This window comes from Onychostruthus taczanowskii, unplaced genomic scaffold (assembly GCF_017590055.1).
Source record: "Onychostruthus taczanowskii isolate IOZ18803 unplaced genomic scaffold, ASM1759005v1 scaffold64, whole genome shotgun sequence".
Taxonomy (NCBI): domain Eukaryota; kingdom Metazoa; phylum Chordata; class Aves; order Passeriformes; family Passeridae; genus Onychostruthus; species Onychostruthus taczanowskii.
In genome coordinates, this window is record NW_024504122.1 from 23402 (window position 1) to 39606 (window position 16205).

The window sequence follows — 16205 nt, forward strand, 5'->3', positions numbered from 1 at the left end:
AGGAAAAATAAGCACAACTCTGAATTTTTATGCAGAAGGGTAAACTTAAATTTGAACTGATGGAAACCCAAATGTTGACTTGGTTAAGTCAGCGTACAGCTGAGGTGGAAATACCAGCAGTTCTTGTTGCGCAAAGCAGAGCCCAGCTGGGTGGAAGCGGAGCTCCGGGGCCTGGGGAGACTGGGCACGTTATACCCGGGATTTCTCCATAAATGTCTCCTTGGATGTGTTGGAGATCTCGTCTTTCCTCCAGCTGTCATCCTGACATATCGATTAAAGGCTGTGGCACGCAGCAGTCGTGAAGCAGCGAGGAACGCTGCCCGGGCTGCCTTGCTGCGGGATGGGGACGGAGACTCATGCCGGGCCCGGCCGTGCCCCTCGGGCCGGGGCCGCGCTGCCCCCGGACGGCGGCGGGAAGCGGCCCCATGGCGGGCGCTGCGGGCACCGCCATGTCCCCTCGCCCCGGCATGCCGCCTGAGCTCCCTGGGGATGTGGGGGTGGATCACCGGGAGGCACGGCCGGAGGGCGGGGTGGGATTGGGAACGGCACGGGATTGCAGAGTCTGGGCGGAATGGCCGGTCCGGAGCCGGGCGGGCGTTTCTGAGGCAAAGCCGTGCCGGCAGAGCTCAGGCCGGTGCCGCGCTCCGGCCTGAGCTGTGCTCCAGCACTGACGTCCTGCATTCTTGGGGAGTGAGGGAAGACTCCGGGTTCCTTTCGCTTTCCAAGTAGGGATTAATAGGGACGGCATTTTTCCTCAGAACAAGCTCTGTGTTACTCGGGGATGGCTGAACTCGCTCTGATTTCTCCGGAGGGAGACTCGCTGCCCTGGTACATTCCGTTACCTCCAGCAGAGCTCTGGGAACAGGGAATGCAGTCAGTGTCCCATCAGCGCTAGTAAACACCAGTTGTGTTTAGAGAGGAAAAATACAAGTCCTCCTCATCGCATTGATGTGCTGAGGAAGATCTTCCTGCTGCACAGGCACTGCAGGAATTCCATATTCTTTGAACCTGGGGAGATCAAAAGGCAGAAGTGGGGGTTGCAGCTGATGTGTGGAATTGAGGGTCACACTGGCGGCAAGGCCCAGGTGGGCACTGGAAATAGAAATGAAGAAAACGGGAGAATTGGAGGGGAAAGAAGAGGTTTGGAGAGTACAGGTTCTTTCTGGGATTAGGAAAGCATAATATACTTTTGAAAATTGTATTTTCCTTCAAAGTTTTTTGGGTTGCTTTTATGTTGCTTTCTGACAAAATACCTTTAGTGTCTTTATTCTAAAGAGCTGATGATGTAATAGAAAATGAAAAGTTCAGAAATGTGAGAGGAAATTCTAGAAACTCCAAGGAGTAAAGTTAAAAAAATACTTGTTTTCTATTGGTATCCTTAGCCTGGTACATTTTAGGAAAAGATGGTGAAAATCTCCCCAAACCTTTAGTGCCTTTTCACTATGGTCAGGTTGTGCTTTTCATTTATAGGAAATACCTCTGCAAAGAAATATAAAGTGCCTTGGAAATAAGCCTGCTTAGCACAAACACATGGTGGGACAAATGAGGCAGCGTAAATCAGGGATTGGAGGGATTTTCTGGCATGCGAGAGCAGGTTTCCCATTGCATACAACTTCCTGCTTTGCTTTGGGAAACTGTGTAAACACACAAAATTGTGTCTTATTTCTGTTCCTTTTGCTCTTTCTGGTGATTGTAGAAAGCATTCAAAACAAAAACCACACGGCAAATCCATGGTTTGATTGGGAATCTGTCCTGTCTCGGGAGCGAGCAGCTCAGCTCTCTGTACAGCTCATCTGCATTCCTACAGAGAGAGCAGACTCGAGCTGTAATTGCACAGAAATGCTCGTTCTGATTTCATAGATAATAATTTTGGTTAACCAAGCTGCTGAGAAACCTTCCCTGTGAAGATCTGGCTGTGGTGTGCTCCGGTGAGAGGCAGGAGAGGCTGTGCGGGAGCTCAGGAATGTGAGTGTGTGGGCCAGGGAGAGGATGTAACATTTAATGTGTATTTTATAAAAAACAACTCTGTACCTACTGGGATTGAGGAAGCGATAAAAGTATTACTTCAAGTAGTGCTAACACAATCTAAGTGCAGATAGTTACCTACCATCTGTTTTTCAATAAATAGCTATTATGCTAATTTCTGTTTCAATGCGCAACAATTAAAGCCTCGGAGTATTCCTGTGATATTCAACAGCTGTTGCCTTTGAAGGTTTTATTTATCCTTCTGAAGTGCAACAATTTTAGTTTCATAGTCAACTCTGCTTGCAAGTGTTGGTTTTTATATCGAAAATTGCGGTGCATTGAGATGCAAACTTGGGCCGTGCCTGAGCAGCAATCTCCAGCCATGGTCTCCATTAATATTCTGATTTTCCTGGAAGCTCTTAAGAATACCTTGGGAGGATATGGATTGGAAATGCTTCTGTGCGTGTCCAGTAAATATTCCCTGTGTTTGGAAATGGGAGAACACAAATGAATCATTCTGGGGAGCATTTGCACTGTTTTGGTTCATTTTGTGATGAGCTGACTTGGGGAAGGGAGCCAAGATGGATTCTCAGGCCTGTACAAGTGAGCAGCACAATTTCCCTACGATCATAACCAGCACAAGGAAATTAGATCTCTAAGTGGGTTGAATCTGATTTAGTAATAAGTCAATTTAATCACTAATGACTTCAAACGCAGATTTTACAAGGTGATCAATGGCAGTATAGCAATGATCGATCAATGGCGTTGTCTTTAATTGGATTTTTATGGGTATAATGTAGTTTTTCAGAATTAATGTACCACTGCATTGTGTTGTTACTCTCTTAACTCAATTTTTTAGGAGAAATGATGCTTCAAAATGCTCGTTGGTTTTTGAAATATTGTTTTAAGAGTACGCTAATAAAAATACAGATGAAAAATTAAATGCTTGCTTTTAGTAATTTTATGTCTGATTGTGTTGGAGTTGTTTAGTCATGTGTTTTTAAAACATTGAAAAATCCTCACATCCTTCATACTTCATGGCAACGAGGAGGCAAAATATCAAAGGCTAGGACAGAGCATGTGCTGCTCTGAATGTGAATCTTGAGGAGCTGAGTAAGTCCCTGTCCTCAGCAGTTTGACATAGTAATCTTCCCTGGAAGTAATCTCCTTGTCCCGTGTGTCCTGCTTTAATCTATCAGTATTTCTGCAGTGTGCAGCAAGAAATTGATTTTCAGTAATTTTAATGGCTGAATAACTGGTGCTGTCCCAGAGTGTTTTTTCATATTTGCAGTGGCCAATGTGGTAACTGAGGGCAGTGTTCTGGATAATGGGTTTCATTAGCTCTGATGCCTGAGGTAAAAAAGCAGTAGGTGGGAATAAAGCCTTGTTTTTGATGTCTAGACGTTCATTTCAGCTGTTGCTGCAATATGATACATTAAAAGGAAATATGTAACATAGCTCTGAGGAAATATGTATTCTTTGAAACTAATTCTGCTTTTAAACTGCACACGGCAGTGTGACCTGAATTATTAAAATGTGGGTGGCTGGATTTCTTAAAGGTATAACTGTCTCTGCAGCGCCGACACAGCCTTGACTTGCCTCCTCTCCTTCCTTCCTATATTTCTTTTAAGTAAAATATGTCAGTTTGGCCACTGAAGCAGAACAGAGATCTTATTATCTTTACAGTATCTCTGCTGGGAGACCTAAAATTATTGAAGTATTTGCTTTGATATTTTGCTGTGACTTCTCTCCTTGAAATTTTTATAATGGATCTTTTTTTTTGAGAACATGGCTGGCTTCATAAAAATCGTTGGACACTTTGAAGACCTTAATATCTCTGACTTGAAAATAAAAAACATCCCAAGCCAACTAATCTGCTCATTAATGTGTGTTTAAATTATAAATTTCCCGTGTAAGTCTAAATTGTTGTAGTTGCCTTTCATTCTTATACCATCGGATCTGCAAGAACAAACATAAAAATCAGCACAAACATTTTATTCATTTTTTGAACCTATGAAAACAAAATCATAACAAATGCATAAAAACTTTATATATGAAGGCTGTTGATTAATTCCCATTCTGTTTGAACACCAGCAGTGAGATTAACACTTCCACTGTAATCCATTATAAGTGTCAGATACACATTTTTCTTGTTTTGGATTTTCTGCTATTCTTGATAGTTTTTTTCCTGAGAATCCAGATTTTTAGAGACAGAATATTAATAAACTTGGTGGTTTATTTTGGGAGATGATTTCATTAAAAAAAAAAAAAAAAAACAAAACAAAACAAAAAAATAATAAAAACCCCAAAACATAACTACAGGAAAGCAGTTGCTTCTTTTGGTGAGAAATGACGTGGTGAAGTTGTCCCTCTGTTGCAGGGCAGTGAGAAGAGGATGAGCTGTCTGTCTCCCTATGGCCCAAGCAGTGACCCACAGTTTGTCCCCTCTGCTTTGCTGCCTCTCCAAACTCTTGTCCTCTGCTCTGACTTAAGGGAGGAAAATGTAGTTTGTGCTCTGTTGGGCTTTGTCTCACTAAAACATTCCATCTGTCCTCGATTGTTCCCCTAGAAGTTCTCTGTTCTGGAAGGTGCCTTTCACACCTGTTGTTCAGTGTTGCATTTGTTGGGTCTAAAGAGAAATGCCTCCAGGACAGGCCAGAGGTGTTCCCAAGTTTTGGAACCCGCACAGCACCTGTGTTCTGCTGGCTGTGCCTGGAAATGCTATCAGGAGTATGGGAAAGCTGAGGGGGGCTGGAGCTGAACATTTGAGTGCTAAAAGCATTAGAAATCATCATGTAGAGAGAGACTATTTCCTAGGCTTCAATTTGCGATAAGGAATTTAAAATATTCTTCAAAATCGAAAATCTAGTTAAATTATAACTGTCAGGAACTTTGGAATTTATAGGGATAGTTTAACTTCTAGTGTTTAGCCAAGCTTTTTTATTGGTCACCATACGCATCCTGAAGTTGTAACTTGCTCCAGTCATTTCAACACGTTTCTTGTGGAGTCTGGATCAGGGAGCCAAAGAGCTGAGAGGAAGTGAAATGCTGCACTTCTAATTTTTTCTCCTCATTTTTATGGCATCAGACATATGTACATGCTCTTAATTGTAAGATGTACTTTTTTAGTAGGATAAAAAACCATTAAAGATAATTACAGTAAGTATAGTGCTTTAATATATATGGGAATTAAAGGCATTATTTATTATAGGAAAATGGTTATGGCAATGTCTTATGATAGAGTTAAATTTAATAGGGAAGTAATTTTATTTGCTTTTCATATATAATTTATGTGAATTCTGTGTGCTAAGAAAGGCAGTTTGGAAAATTGCAATATTGAGGGTTGATATCACTCCAGATTTTCCCCTTTTCCCTGTCCCACTCCACTGCTGCTCCTCAGCCAGTCTAACCACATGGCACACTTGACCCTCGGGACTTGGCTGCAAGGTTCACATTGCTTTTCCTAGGATTTTGGACACCCTCCTCCCAACCATTTCCTCTGCTGAGTGCAGGACAGCCATGGATGCAGGTGTGGTGGTGGGTAGGGAGGGGGTGTGCTGCCAGTTTCCATTCCCTCATCCAATCCCTCCTGCTGGGATGTGTAGTGCTTTCATGTCTGGGATTGTGGAGGAATAACAGGCTGGGGTAGCCCAGGGAAACTGAGCAGGGAAAAAGAATACAGGTGATGTCCAGACACAAAAGAATTCTGGATTAAAATTATCCCAACTCTACACAATATTACATTCAGTGTAGCAGTGAAGCAGAATGATCTGATCTGAATTCTTCTGAAATGGCAAAATTGTACTTGCAGAAAATAGTTCTGAGAGATTATGTAAACTGTGACAGGGTCCTGTTAGTCTGCTGTGTATACCTGGGAGTAGGTAGGGAGTTAGGATTGAGAACTTCAGAACTGGTGGTGGGAACTTTCCTGTAAAATCAGACTTGATTCTTGTCTCTCCTATTTTGAATGAAGTTCCTAAAGCAGGGGCAATACCGGCAGTACAGCCTAGGACAGGGTGAAACTGCACAAGAGCTCACTGCTGTGTAAGAGTGAATTTATTTTGACTTTTACAGGTTCTGTCAACTTCATTATGTTGCCCAAAAAATTGATTTTTTAAATTTAAATACTGAATTTTCATGCAGGTGTGATCTCTCATAGTGTAACTAATCTCTAGATTTTCACATATTTGAGGATTATGAAATTTTAAAGTGCAGGACTCAACCTGCCTTGCAGCTTCTGGGGCTCCAGTAGCTCTGAGCTGTTGAGAATTTACACATCAATAGTTCTGGCCATGCACGGGGGTTTTGAGTCCCTCAAGCACAGTGTTTTACCCATGAAAGCCGAGTTCTGTGCAGTAAATAGCCGTGGCCCATTACATCCTCGAGTCAGGGAGGGCTTGCAAGCACTACAGGGCCTGCAGTGGCTTCTGAGGAAAAGCTCCTTGGCCGCTGCTTGTGCCCAGGGGCACAGGTCTGTGTCTCCATTCTCCCGGCAAGTCCTGTGCTGTCCGATAAGGTGATTTTAGGTACCAACACCCGGCTTTTCCATTCTGCACAGAGAGGGGGGCTCTGTTACCGACATTAACATATCACAACATTGCACATGCAAAAAATACGCCTTTTATTGTCTGAGTGTGTGAATTACAGCTCCTGGAGAAGCAGCCGAACAGTGGCTCGAGGCTTTGAAGGCTGCTGACAATATTAGTATTTTCCATGGAGCACTAACTCCTTAGAAGCTTGCCTTTAAACGTGGTTGTAAACTATGCTGAGATAATCATCTCTGTGCGACAGACGCGCTGCTGGGAGGTCTCGTCCTGCAAATTGGCCAGGGAGGGGTGTGAAGTATTCAGCGCTAAGGTGCAGTAGAATTTTATGTTTGCACTTTTAAAGATCTGCCGACTACTCCTGTGAAATTGAAATGACAGAACTCAGACAATTAGCGAATTCTTACTCCTTGAAAAAGTTGTTTTATCATCTGTTTTCACTCTGCGTCTTCTGGCTGAGTAAGATTTAGAATCGGGCATACCAGAAATAGTGCTACTCCTGGTAGTTTTAGCACCCAAAAGCCATGAGTAAGGACAGCAGATATTTCTGAGGGTTGTCTGTCCTTCAGGTGACTAATTCAGGCTGCACTCTACTCTGAGAGATAATTAGACTTACTGTTTTAAACTGTGAAATCTCTGCAGTTCAGTACTGAGTGTACAGTTTTTATTTTGGTATAAAATCTGCTGTGTATTGCTTAAAACTGCAATAGTTGAAGTCAGTACAATGGAGGAATTGCACTTGAGTGCGACAGCGAGAGGTTCAGGGGAGTTGTTTCATGTTGTTTCAATATGTAAATTGATTTTACACCTTTAATGATTCACTTTGTTTCTTGATTGTCGGCATCTGTGGTTAAGTTTTAAAGGATCTCTCAGCAGTGGTGGCAAAGAATGATCGTGCATTCCTCACCCCTGTACTTGAATACGGAATGTTACAAACAAATGGGTTTGCTTTTATGCTTTTGTGTTTGCCTTTTTTTTTTTTTTTTTCTTTAATTCAAAGGCTGCGTCTTCGGCAAGTAAAGATTAAAGCTGCTTGGGTGATATGGGTAATAGTTGAAATAGTTTAATGAAACATGCTACTTTGAAAATTAAAGCTATTGAAGATATGTTTTAGATAAATGTTTGTGTATCCCTATTCTGAGCATATTGACATTTTGTGTTTTTGTAGTGGTGGAAGAAGGATTCTGGGAGAATGGACTTTCCTATGAGTGTAGGACCCTGCTCTTCAAAGCAATTCATAATCTTCTGGAAAGGTAAGAAAAGCTCTAGTGCTCTCAATTAGTTCATTTTAATACTTAAAATCATACAGAATACCTACAGAGCAATTATATTATTATGGATCTTGAACTACATTTTTTAGAGTTAGACCTTGAGTCCAAGAGAACAGAATAGAGATGGATCTCTTAAGTCATTGACTCTGGTCATTCATCATAAAATGCTGTGCAAACGAATTAAACTCATACAAACAATAATGTTGATATGTATTTCTGCTCGGATTTTTGCTAAGGAGTTGTTTTAAAAGCAAAGAAGGGAGAGTTTTCACCTTCTTAAAGTGCTTAGTGAGTGTAATTGTATCTGACCTTCAGTGCCTTGATGAGGTTAAATTATACATATCTTAAAAGCTCTTAACTCTCTTCTCTCAATTATCCTGGTTGTGTGAATGTTAAAATTTGACTACATTTGTGCACAATATTTAGGGTGAAGTTTAACAGTTCCTTGCTCTGATGAGCCATATATATTTTTAATATATATATATATTACTTGACTGCAGTTATTCTGTGATTAGTTAATACACTTATGCCCTTTTTTTTTCTTAATCCAGCTATCACTTTTTAAGATTACTGAAGATTATCTTGTTCTCTAGGCCCATTGAGTGGGACATGGTATCTTGTGCTATACAATTTTATTCTGTTTCTACAGTTCTTCAGGTCATCATTACCCTCCTGTATTACATTCTAGTTCTTACAAATTTGGATATCTTCTTACAATTAAACGTTATTAGACTATTCCCACTTTCTCTGAGGTTATAATAATAATAACAATAATAATAATAACAACAACAACAAATTAGAGTGCACCTTTGTGTTGCAGTAATTTTGTAGAATACAGCCTTGGATATTTTTTCTTACAGAAAATAAGCAAATGGAGAACACTTTCATCTTGTCTCATTTAGTGTCCTGTTTGCTTTGATGTAGATTTACTGGTAATGAGGTTTGCATTATGTTCCTGAGGCTGTATTTCCATGGGGTGACCGAGTTACCTGTGTGCATATCCGTGGGGACAAGGATTAGTTGTTGTATTCCCTGTTTTCTATCCTATCAGTCTCTTCAGGGGATTTTTATAAAAGTTGTGGGCTACTTAGAATGAACGAAAGCATAAAAATTAAATTCCAAGTCTAGGATGTTCATTAGTTCTTTTGCAGCTTTATAATATAAAATGGAAAATTAATTTGATAGGTGTTTATTAATCTGTGGTACCCAGCCAGTTGACTTTTAAGTGTAAAGTGGCTAATTTTATTCTTTGGACCCCTTTAAACTTGTGAAATAAATTTAATTTTCTTAATATATAATTTAATTGAAATTATTTGGCAGAGTCAGAAGAACTGTTCTATCCAGCTGTGACTGGAAAGTCTTTTTCTTCCAGCAGTAGTTGGTGAACACACCTCAGGTCACGTCCTGAGAAACTGAGACAATTCATGTTACGATAAGCTCATATGATTCATGTTGTGATAATATGATACTGTTAATGTTGTGATAAGATGATATATGTTGCGATAAGATGATGTGATTAATGTCATGATAAACTGATATGATTCATACAATGATAAGCTGATACAACTCCTGCTGCAGTCCCAGCCTTGGACATGAGCATCTTCTTGCTCCTCTGCTGACTACAATTTTTACATTTTCATAGTTGAATTTAATTCAAGTTATTCACTTTTTATGTCTTTTTTTTTAATTGGTGTGCTGTACCAAATCTGAACTTAACATAATTATTACTTCATTTAAAGTAATAGCAACATGTGTGCAGGCTTTATTAAATAGCACTTCAAACTTTAAAGCCCTATTTTACCCGGTGTTTAGGAAAAGCCCCATTAATACAGCAGAAGGCTCGAATCCGTTTCTGGCCCATCCGTGCCGGGTGGTGCCGGCGGTTGCGGTTTTGCAGGGTTTGGGGTTTATTTCGTGGTTTTTTTTTTGCTGGAGGCTGAGGGGGATCGGCCGTGGCGGGAAGGAAATGGCGGGAGGAGGAGCCGTGAGGGGGGAGCGGCCCCTCATGGAGGAGCCCGAGGGACCTGTGGGGACAACTTTTACCTGACCCTGGCAAAGGCAGGAAAAAGGGCCTTTACACAACTGATGGTGGGGTTTAATAATTTTTTTTCCTTCTAACCCCCCCCCCCCCCCCCCCCCATACCCATGCTAATGCTCAGTTTATGTTAATTGGCAGTATAGAAAACTTTACAAGATTTGAGGGATGAGTACTCAAAATATTACAGTGTTGTTTCGTAACGATTGGTGTGCCCTTGACAGGTCATTTTTTCATGGAAAAACCAGAAATATAGGAGGTCAGGTGCCAGTGAAGTGCTGGAACAGCTGCACTGCTGAGGGAGGGATCACCCAGCCCTGAGGAGAGAGAGAAGCCAGGACCTGCAGAGTGTTTCGTGTCCTTATATCATGAACTAACTGCTTTTTATGACCGTATATTAGGGGGTATTTTTATCGCAAGTCCATTGTTACAGCTCACTGTGAAAGACTAGTTACCTTTAGTGCTTGTACAGCAAAAATAACCATACTGTTGTTAACTGCCCACCCGGCCGCATCTGAGATTGTGCTGCTGCAGGCATGGCTCTGATTTTATATGGGATTATTCCTTAAATAACCCGTGATTTAGTTTAGCATGGAGGGTTGACTGATTTTTAAGGACAAATCTTCCCATGAAGACTTTTTTTCTAGGAAAGCAGCATTAGCTTGAGGCAGTTAAACCTGCTGTGGTGAGACACAGCGGTGTGGCATTGGAGTGTGTGTGATGGGAAGAGTTTATTACATTTTTTTGCTACTACAGATTATTTTCTTTAGGGATCTGATGTAAACTTCACAGACTTTCCTTTGTTTGTATAAAACATGCTGGCACTGACAGACTCTCTGATAGCAAGTATTTCCTAGGGAAATAGTTGCTGAAGCTTTTTTTTCCCCACTTCTACTAATGTCTTTAGATCTCTGCTGCCTTAGCTTTCATATTCAGTTTAAGACATTGGTTATTCAACTGAAATTGATTATTTTTGCTTTAATTGAGAAAGTGCTGGTAGAATTTTCTTCAGCTTTAACTTTAGAAATTCCTGCCAAGTTTATAGAGAAAAATTAGGAGCATATTAGTATTTACATTGTCAGTTGTCCATTTCCTGTGTCTTCTAGGTATGCTTTTGAAGTGTAGATCACACAGCTTTTTTGAACCTTGCAGAATGTACTTGCCCAGAAAGTTTCATGTGATTTTTAGATTTTTTTTTCCCTTTGTTTTGGCTAATCTCTAGCAGCTGCTCTAGAAATAAACTATTGGAAAACTTAGAAGAGAGGAAAAATCCAGTTTTTTCATCTAAATAAAAAATACTGAATAGATGTGAAATGTATGGGCAAGGCTTGCATATTACTTATAATGATATATAAACCACTAGCAACAAATAACCAGTTTTACAGAATTTTGGAAGCATATTGTTTACCTTACTGAAAAATATGCCTTAATTATGAATTTCTGTGTGTGGTCCCTTGGGCAGCGAGTACATGTTTAATGTATGAGGCATACTCAGGGTTGGCAAATTGCTCCTGTGATTCATCTGCACAGGTGGACCTAGAAAGGCACCAGGCACTCCCGAACTTGTCCATTTAAATTGGGTATTGATCACTTTGAGTCCTCACTGTTGGGTTTTTTTTTTTAAGAGGAATATGCAGTTTCTAAAAAGAAACTGGACTTTCAAAGGGACCACAGAAAATGGAACTTATTGCTCTAATTTTGGTGATGTGGGAGTATATTTGATAAAGTGAGGTTTCTGACAGAGGAAGCAGTAATTGTGGGAGTTTCAGCACCTGAAATCATGCTGGGGATCGTGTGAAGGGAAAATGGAATCCTTGTTAATATTTCCTTAGTGCAATTTTCTGTCATTCCTATACTGTGCCATTATGTGTCAAAAACAAGGCAATGCATGTTCTTTATTGTCTGAGATCTGAAAGACTTCGTAGAAAAGAATCAGTACTAATGAATGGCCTTTGTTCAAGAAGAGGAGTGTGAAAAGTAGAATAAGGGATCAGTCAGCAAAAAGAGTAGCACAGAGTGGAAAGATTGTGGCAAAGGTGAGGGGAAAATGCTTGTGTGAAGTTCAGCAACAGTGACAACATCATGACATGGGGCAGGGATTTTCTGTGACTGATGTGGGAAAACAAAAAGTGGAACACAAGACCTACAAACTTATTTCAGTCTGATTGAAATTCAGCTGCCTAATCCCTCAGAGTCACTGTCTTCAAAGACTCCCTTTAATTACGCTGTAAGTTGTAACTAGTAATTGTTGCTGTAATTGTTTTCTAGATGCCTGATGGATAAAAACTTCGTAAGAATTGGGAAATGGTTCATACGGCCCTATGACAAGGATGAGAAGCCAGTTAATAAAAGGTAAGGAGATCTCCACATCAAGTCCTGCTCCTGTCAGTGTTGTGGATTGTGGGATGGTAATTGGATGCTGAATTTTGGTGGTAGTTTTCCCGCTTCTTTTGCCATGTAACAAGTAAAAACACAGACAGCGTGTTCACATCAGTAATACATAGAAAGTAATTAAGTAAGTTTTCAGGCCTTGTTATGATAATTTAAGATAAGATTAGGCGAGGTTGGTATTTATCCATTAGCTCCACAGAAATGTCACATTTACTAATATCTTTTGAGCAGCATCTGCCTTTTTCTCTCATTATACAACAGCATTGCAGACAGTGACAACGAATTATTTTAATTTCTGGACACTAAACCTCAGCCTGACATTTTAAGCAGTAAAATAAGTCGTCTATGATTTTCCTGATTTATTTTCCTTAAAGATGCCACCCTCGGTACACGGCTTTCCCTGCTCAGGCAGGCTGACAGATCAGACCTATAGGAGTGATTAATGTGCTTCTCCCACAGCAACACAGCTATGGAACAGGGGTAGCTGGCTCCGCTGCTCGCTATTTCCTCTCGAGCTCTAAAGGTTACAATGTTCTCAGATCTTCTGGTACTTGCATTTATAGTCATCCGCTAAACAAGTTCTGTCAAAAATAATCTGAGTTAAGCTGAAACACAGATTTTCTAACGGGAATCATTTTGACAGAACTGGGTTAGGAAGTGACTAAACATGCAGTTATGCTGGGAGATTTGAAGGTAATGAGCAGTGGAGATGAAGTGGGGTGGCAACTTCTTCATCCATCCAGCACAGCTGCAGTCACACAGCGTCTGATGGCAGGGTGGGGACAGGTGGAAATCATCCTGCACATCAGACCTGTCTTTTCCCTCTCATCGTGATCTCACTGCAAGGTTTAGCTGCAGAAATGTGACAGTGCAATGCTGCAAATCATTGGCTTCCTTCAGTAGTAAACTTGGTGCAAAGCAGCTGCTTACAAACCGCATTTGGTATTGAGAGAATGCAGGAATTAACCATGGATTTGTCTGCTTTCTAAAACCCGAAAGTGTTAATGTAGCCTGGAGTTACCTGTTTTGTTACTGTTTACTTTGTGGCTGACGCTGTGCGTGTGTAACCTTTGATTTCACATTGATCTAATGGCAAAGAGCCATGGAAAGGTCCAGGTTTTTCCTACCTTCCCCTGTTCTGGCTGTGCATAGCCACCTTTCTCCCTTGTGTTTTCCCTGCTGCTTTTCTGGTCATACCAACATCAGCTTAATTTTCTGCAAGATTAATTCCCTTAAGTGACGTAAGTAGGGGTCAATTCCAGTTTCTGGAAAAGAGAGGTAGCTCCTTTCAGCAAAAGCTGTTTGTTTTATCCACATCATTGCAGCCTGAGTGCTCAGATTAAATGTGCTTGTGAGTCTCGTGCCTGTTCCTGGTGTGTATCAATTTAATAAATTAAGCATCTGATACAGTAGATGATGTCTGTCAAAAACAGCAGCAGCACTGGCGTGGGAGGTAATATCACCTTAGAATCCTGACAGATTAGTAAGTCCTGTGTCTGATTTACATGTGTGTAACACAGATCAACCTGCATAGTGAGACTTCTGTAAGGGATAATTGTGTTTGTAAACAGAAGTGCAGTCTGCACATAAAGAAAGCTGGCCTGGAAGATGTCACAAAACCTGAGTTCATGTTAAACTGAGTTTGTGTTTAAAGTATTCCATATATAAATCTGACACTGAGGATTTAGGGTTGGAGGGTGCACTCCTGCTTTGGAGAAGATAATGTTTGTTGTTGGTTGGGGTGGGTGTTGGTTTCTCTGTTTATTTTTATGAAGTTCTTGTCACTATAGATCCTTTGGATATGCACCATTTCAGAAGTGTTTATTTAGCAATAATAACTATGCCTAATGTGAAATAGGTTTTCTGTTGTTTCAGGTTAAATTTTTTTTTTTTTGCTATAAATATGACATTAAATTAACTAATCTTCCTGAAAGATTGCAGTAAAGACTGCAAAAATGGACAGTAAAGTCAATTGTGGACAGTAGCAACAAGTAGAAGGAGGCTTTGGGGACTAATCTGTCCAGACACCTTTTATTTAATCTTTTAAGCTTTCTCAGCATAGCACAAAAAGCTATCTTCACAAATTGATTCATGTTAATTCCAGATAAATTCTTTGTGAAGCTCTTGGTCTAAGCAGCAGCTTGTTCTAGATAAAGCAATAAGGAATACTTGCAGGAAAAAGAGGCCAACTGAGGATGTTTAGGTATTTTAACATAAAAGCTTAATAGCCAAAAAAAGGCATTTTATAAAATATTACTTAAAGCCATGTTATTATATAAAGTAATAGAAATAAGTTGCATGCGTGTACAGTGATCAGATTGGAGTCTGGGAACTGGCAGTCCCTGTTGAAAACACCTGCTCTGTTCTCCTTGAGTGTGGGAAGAGATCTGTATGGATATGTGCCCCCCTTGAAGGTGGAAACCAGCAGGTGTCTTTCTGCTAAAGAAATAGAACCATCTCTAAAGTCTGCTTTTCTCCTTTTTTGCTTGTGGCAGAGTTGCTCATCTCAAGTTTCCGATATCCAGAGTTACTGATGCCATTTCAGGAATACACTGAGAAGTCCTGGGCTGGGTGTAAATGAACAGGGAAGGAGTTAAAAGTCACGGGCTTTCAAGGAGTAAAGTCCTTCAGGGCCTGTGGTTTTTGTGAATGGCATTAAAGGAGAAGGATGGGAGGGCTGTGATTTCAGAATGAAGTGGAGCATGGCAGTGACCGTGACCTACTTATGCTGAGATGTGAGAGGGGGGCCTAAGAACAACAGAGGGCCTGGCCTGCCTTCCCAGGCAGTGCTGGGAGCTGAGTGCAGGACGAGCTTTCCTGCTCTTCCCGGAGGACTGAAGGAACAGCAGAGGGAGTTCAAGACAGATCCCTGTGTGCTTGTGTTTTGCTTTGCTTTCAGTGCAGACCAGATGCTTTTGACAGGAAATTTAGTGCAGAACTTCTGGGTTTCCTTTCCCAAGTATCTTCAGTATTATGTGTCGCTTCCTAAATAATTCTACACGTTTTATTGTCATCCTACAGCAGTGTCTAAAATAGGTTTCACGCTACTGATGGGAAATGGCAAACTTGATTATTTTTTCACAGAGCTTTCTAAAGGAGATCTGTATGTTTGAAGTTCACAGAACTTGTCTGATCTGAGGCATTGGTAGTGCCTTTCACTGTATGATGAAAATTCATTCTCACAGTCTATATGTTTTGGTTATTTTTTGTTTTGGAAAGCACCACAATGAAGTGTTAAACAACTTACTGAAAGAAAAAATGATGACCATCTTATGTAAGAATCTTTTCTGATTGTTTTAGAGATTGTTTTCTTAGTGTGTAGGAAATTCAGGGGGGAAATCAATTTGTTTTGAACTGTATGAGCAGCTTTAGTTGCTAAGCTGTTTTTAATTAAATTCAATGTAAAGAGTACATGAAAAAATAATTGTTGCTTTTTGTAGCTTAAATAATTTATGGGTCATCCTCTCTTCCAAAAGCATGCTGGGTATTTTTAGCCTTAAGAAGAAAAACTACTCCATTAGTAGAATATTTAGAATTAGAGCTTGTTCCTCTCCTTGTTACTTGGTGAGAAGGCTGTCAGGTAGGAACGGGGTTTAGGCAGCCCCTGTGCCCTCTATGAGCCACCATGGTTGGGGCAGTGGCATTGGAGTCAGGCTGCAGGGACATGCAGCTCTTGGAATGCCATTCCCAAACAGGTTTCTAGCTGCCACTGTCCCATATTTGACAACCTCATGTGATGTGCTGGAACACAGACATCTCTTGAGTTCTGAGTGCATGGGCACCTTAATAAATATCCAGAGCATTCCATGTCAGCTCTCCTCCTGTCGACCTAATCCAGGAACTTTTCCCTCTGTAACAGCTCAGCCAATGCATCCACAGCCAGTTTTGGTCAGTAGCTGTGTTCACTTCTGTGTGAGCATGAAAACTGGGCATTAATCAGTGCCATCAAAATCTGAAGATTGCATACGCTTAAAGCACTGCTGCCTCTCTCAGATCCTT

General features: G+C 40.7%; 1 protein-coding gene across 1 annotated transcript in view; it reads left to right on the forward strand.

The window, feature by feature from the left end:
• Positions 1-467: 467 nt before the first annotated feature.
• MED13L (mediator complex subunit 13L) overlaps positions 468-16205 on the forward strand; it is a 94161-nt gene continuing 78423 nt past the window's right edge. The window contains exons 1-4 of the mRNA XM_041420490.1: positions 468-630; positions 1062-1085; positions 7678-7762; positions 12084-12167. Coding sequence (XP_041276424.1) covers positions 468-630; positions 1062-1085; positions 7678-7762; positions 12084-12167 — 356 coding nt within the window. The remainder of the gene's footprint in view (positions 631-1061; positions 1086-7677; positions 7763-12083; positions 12168-16205) is intronic.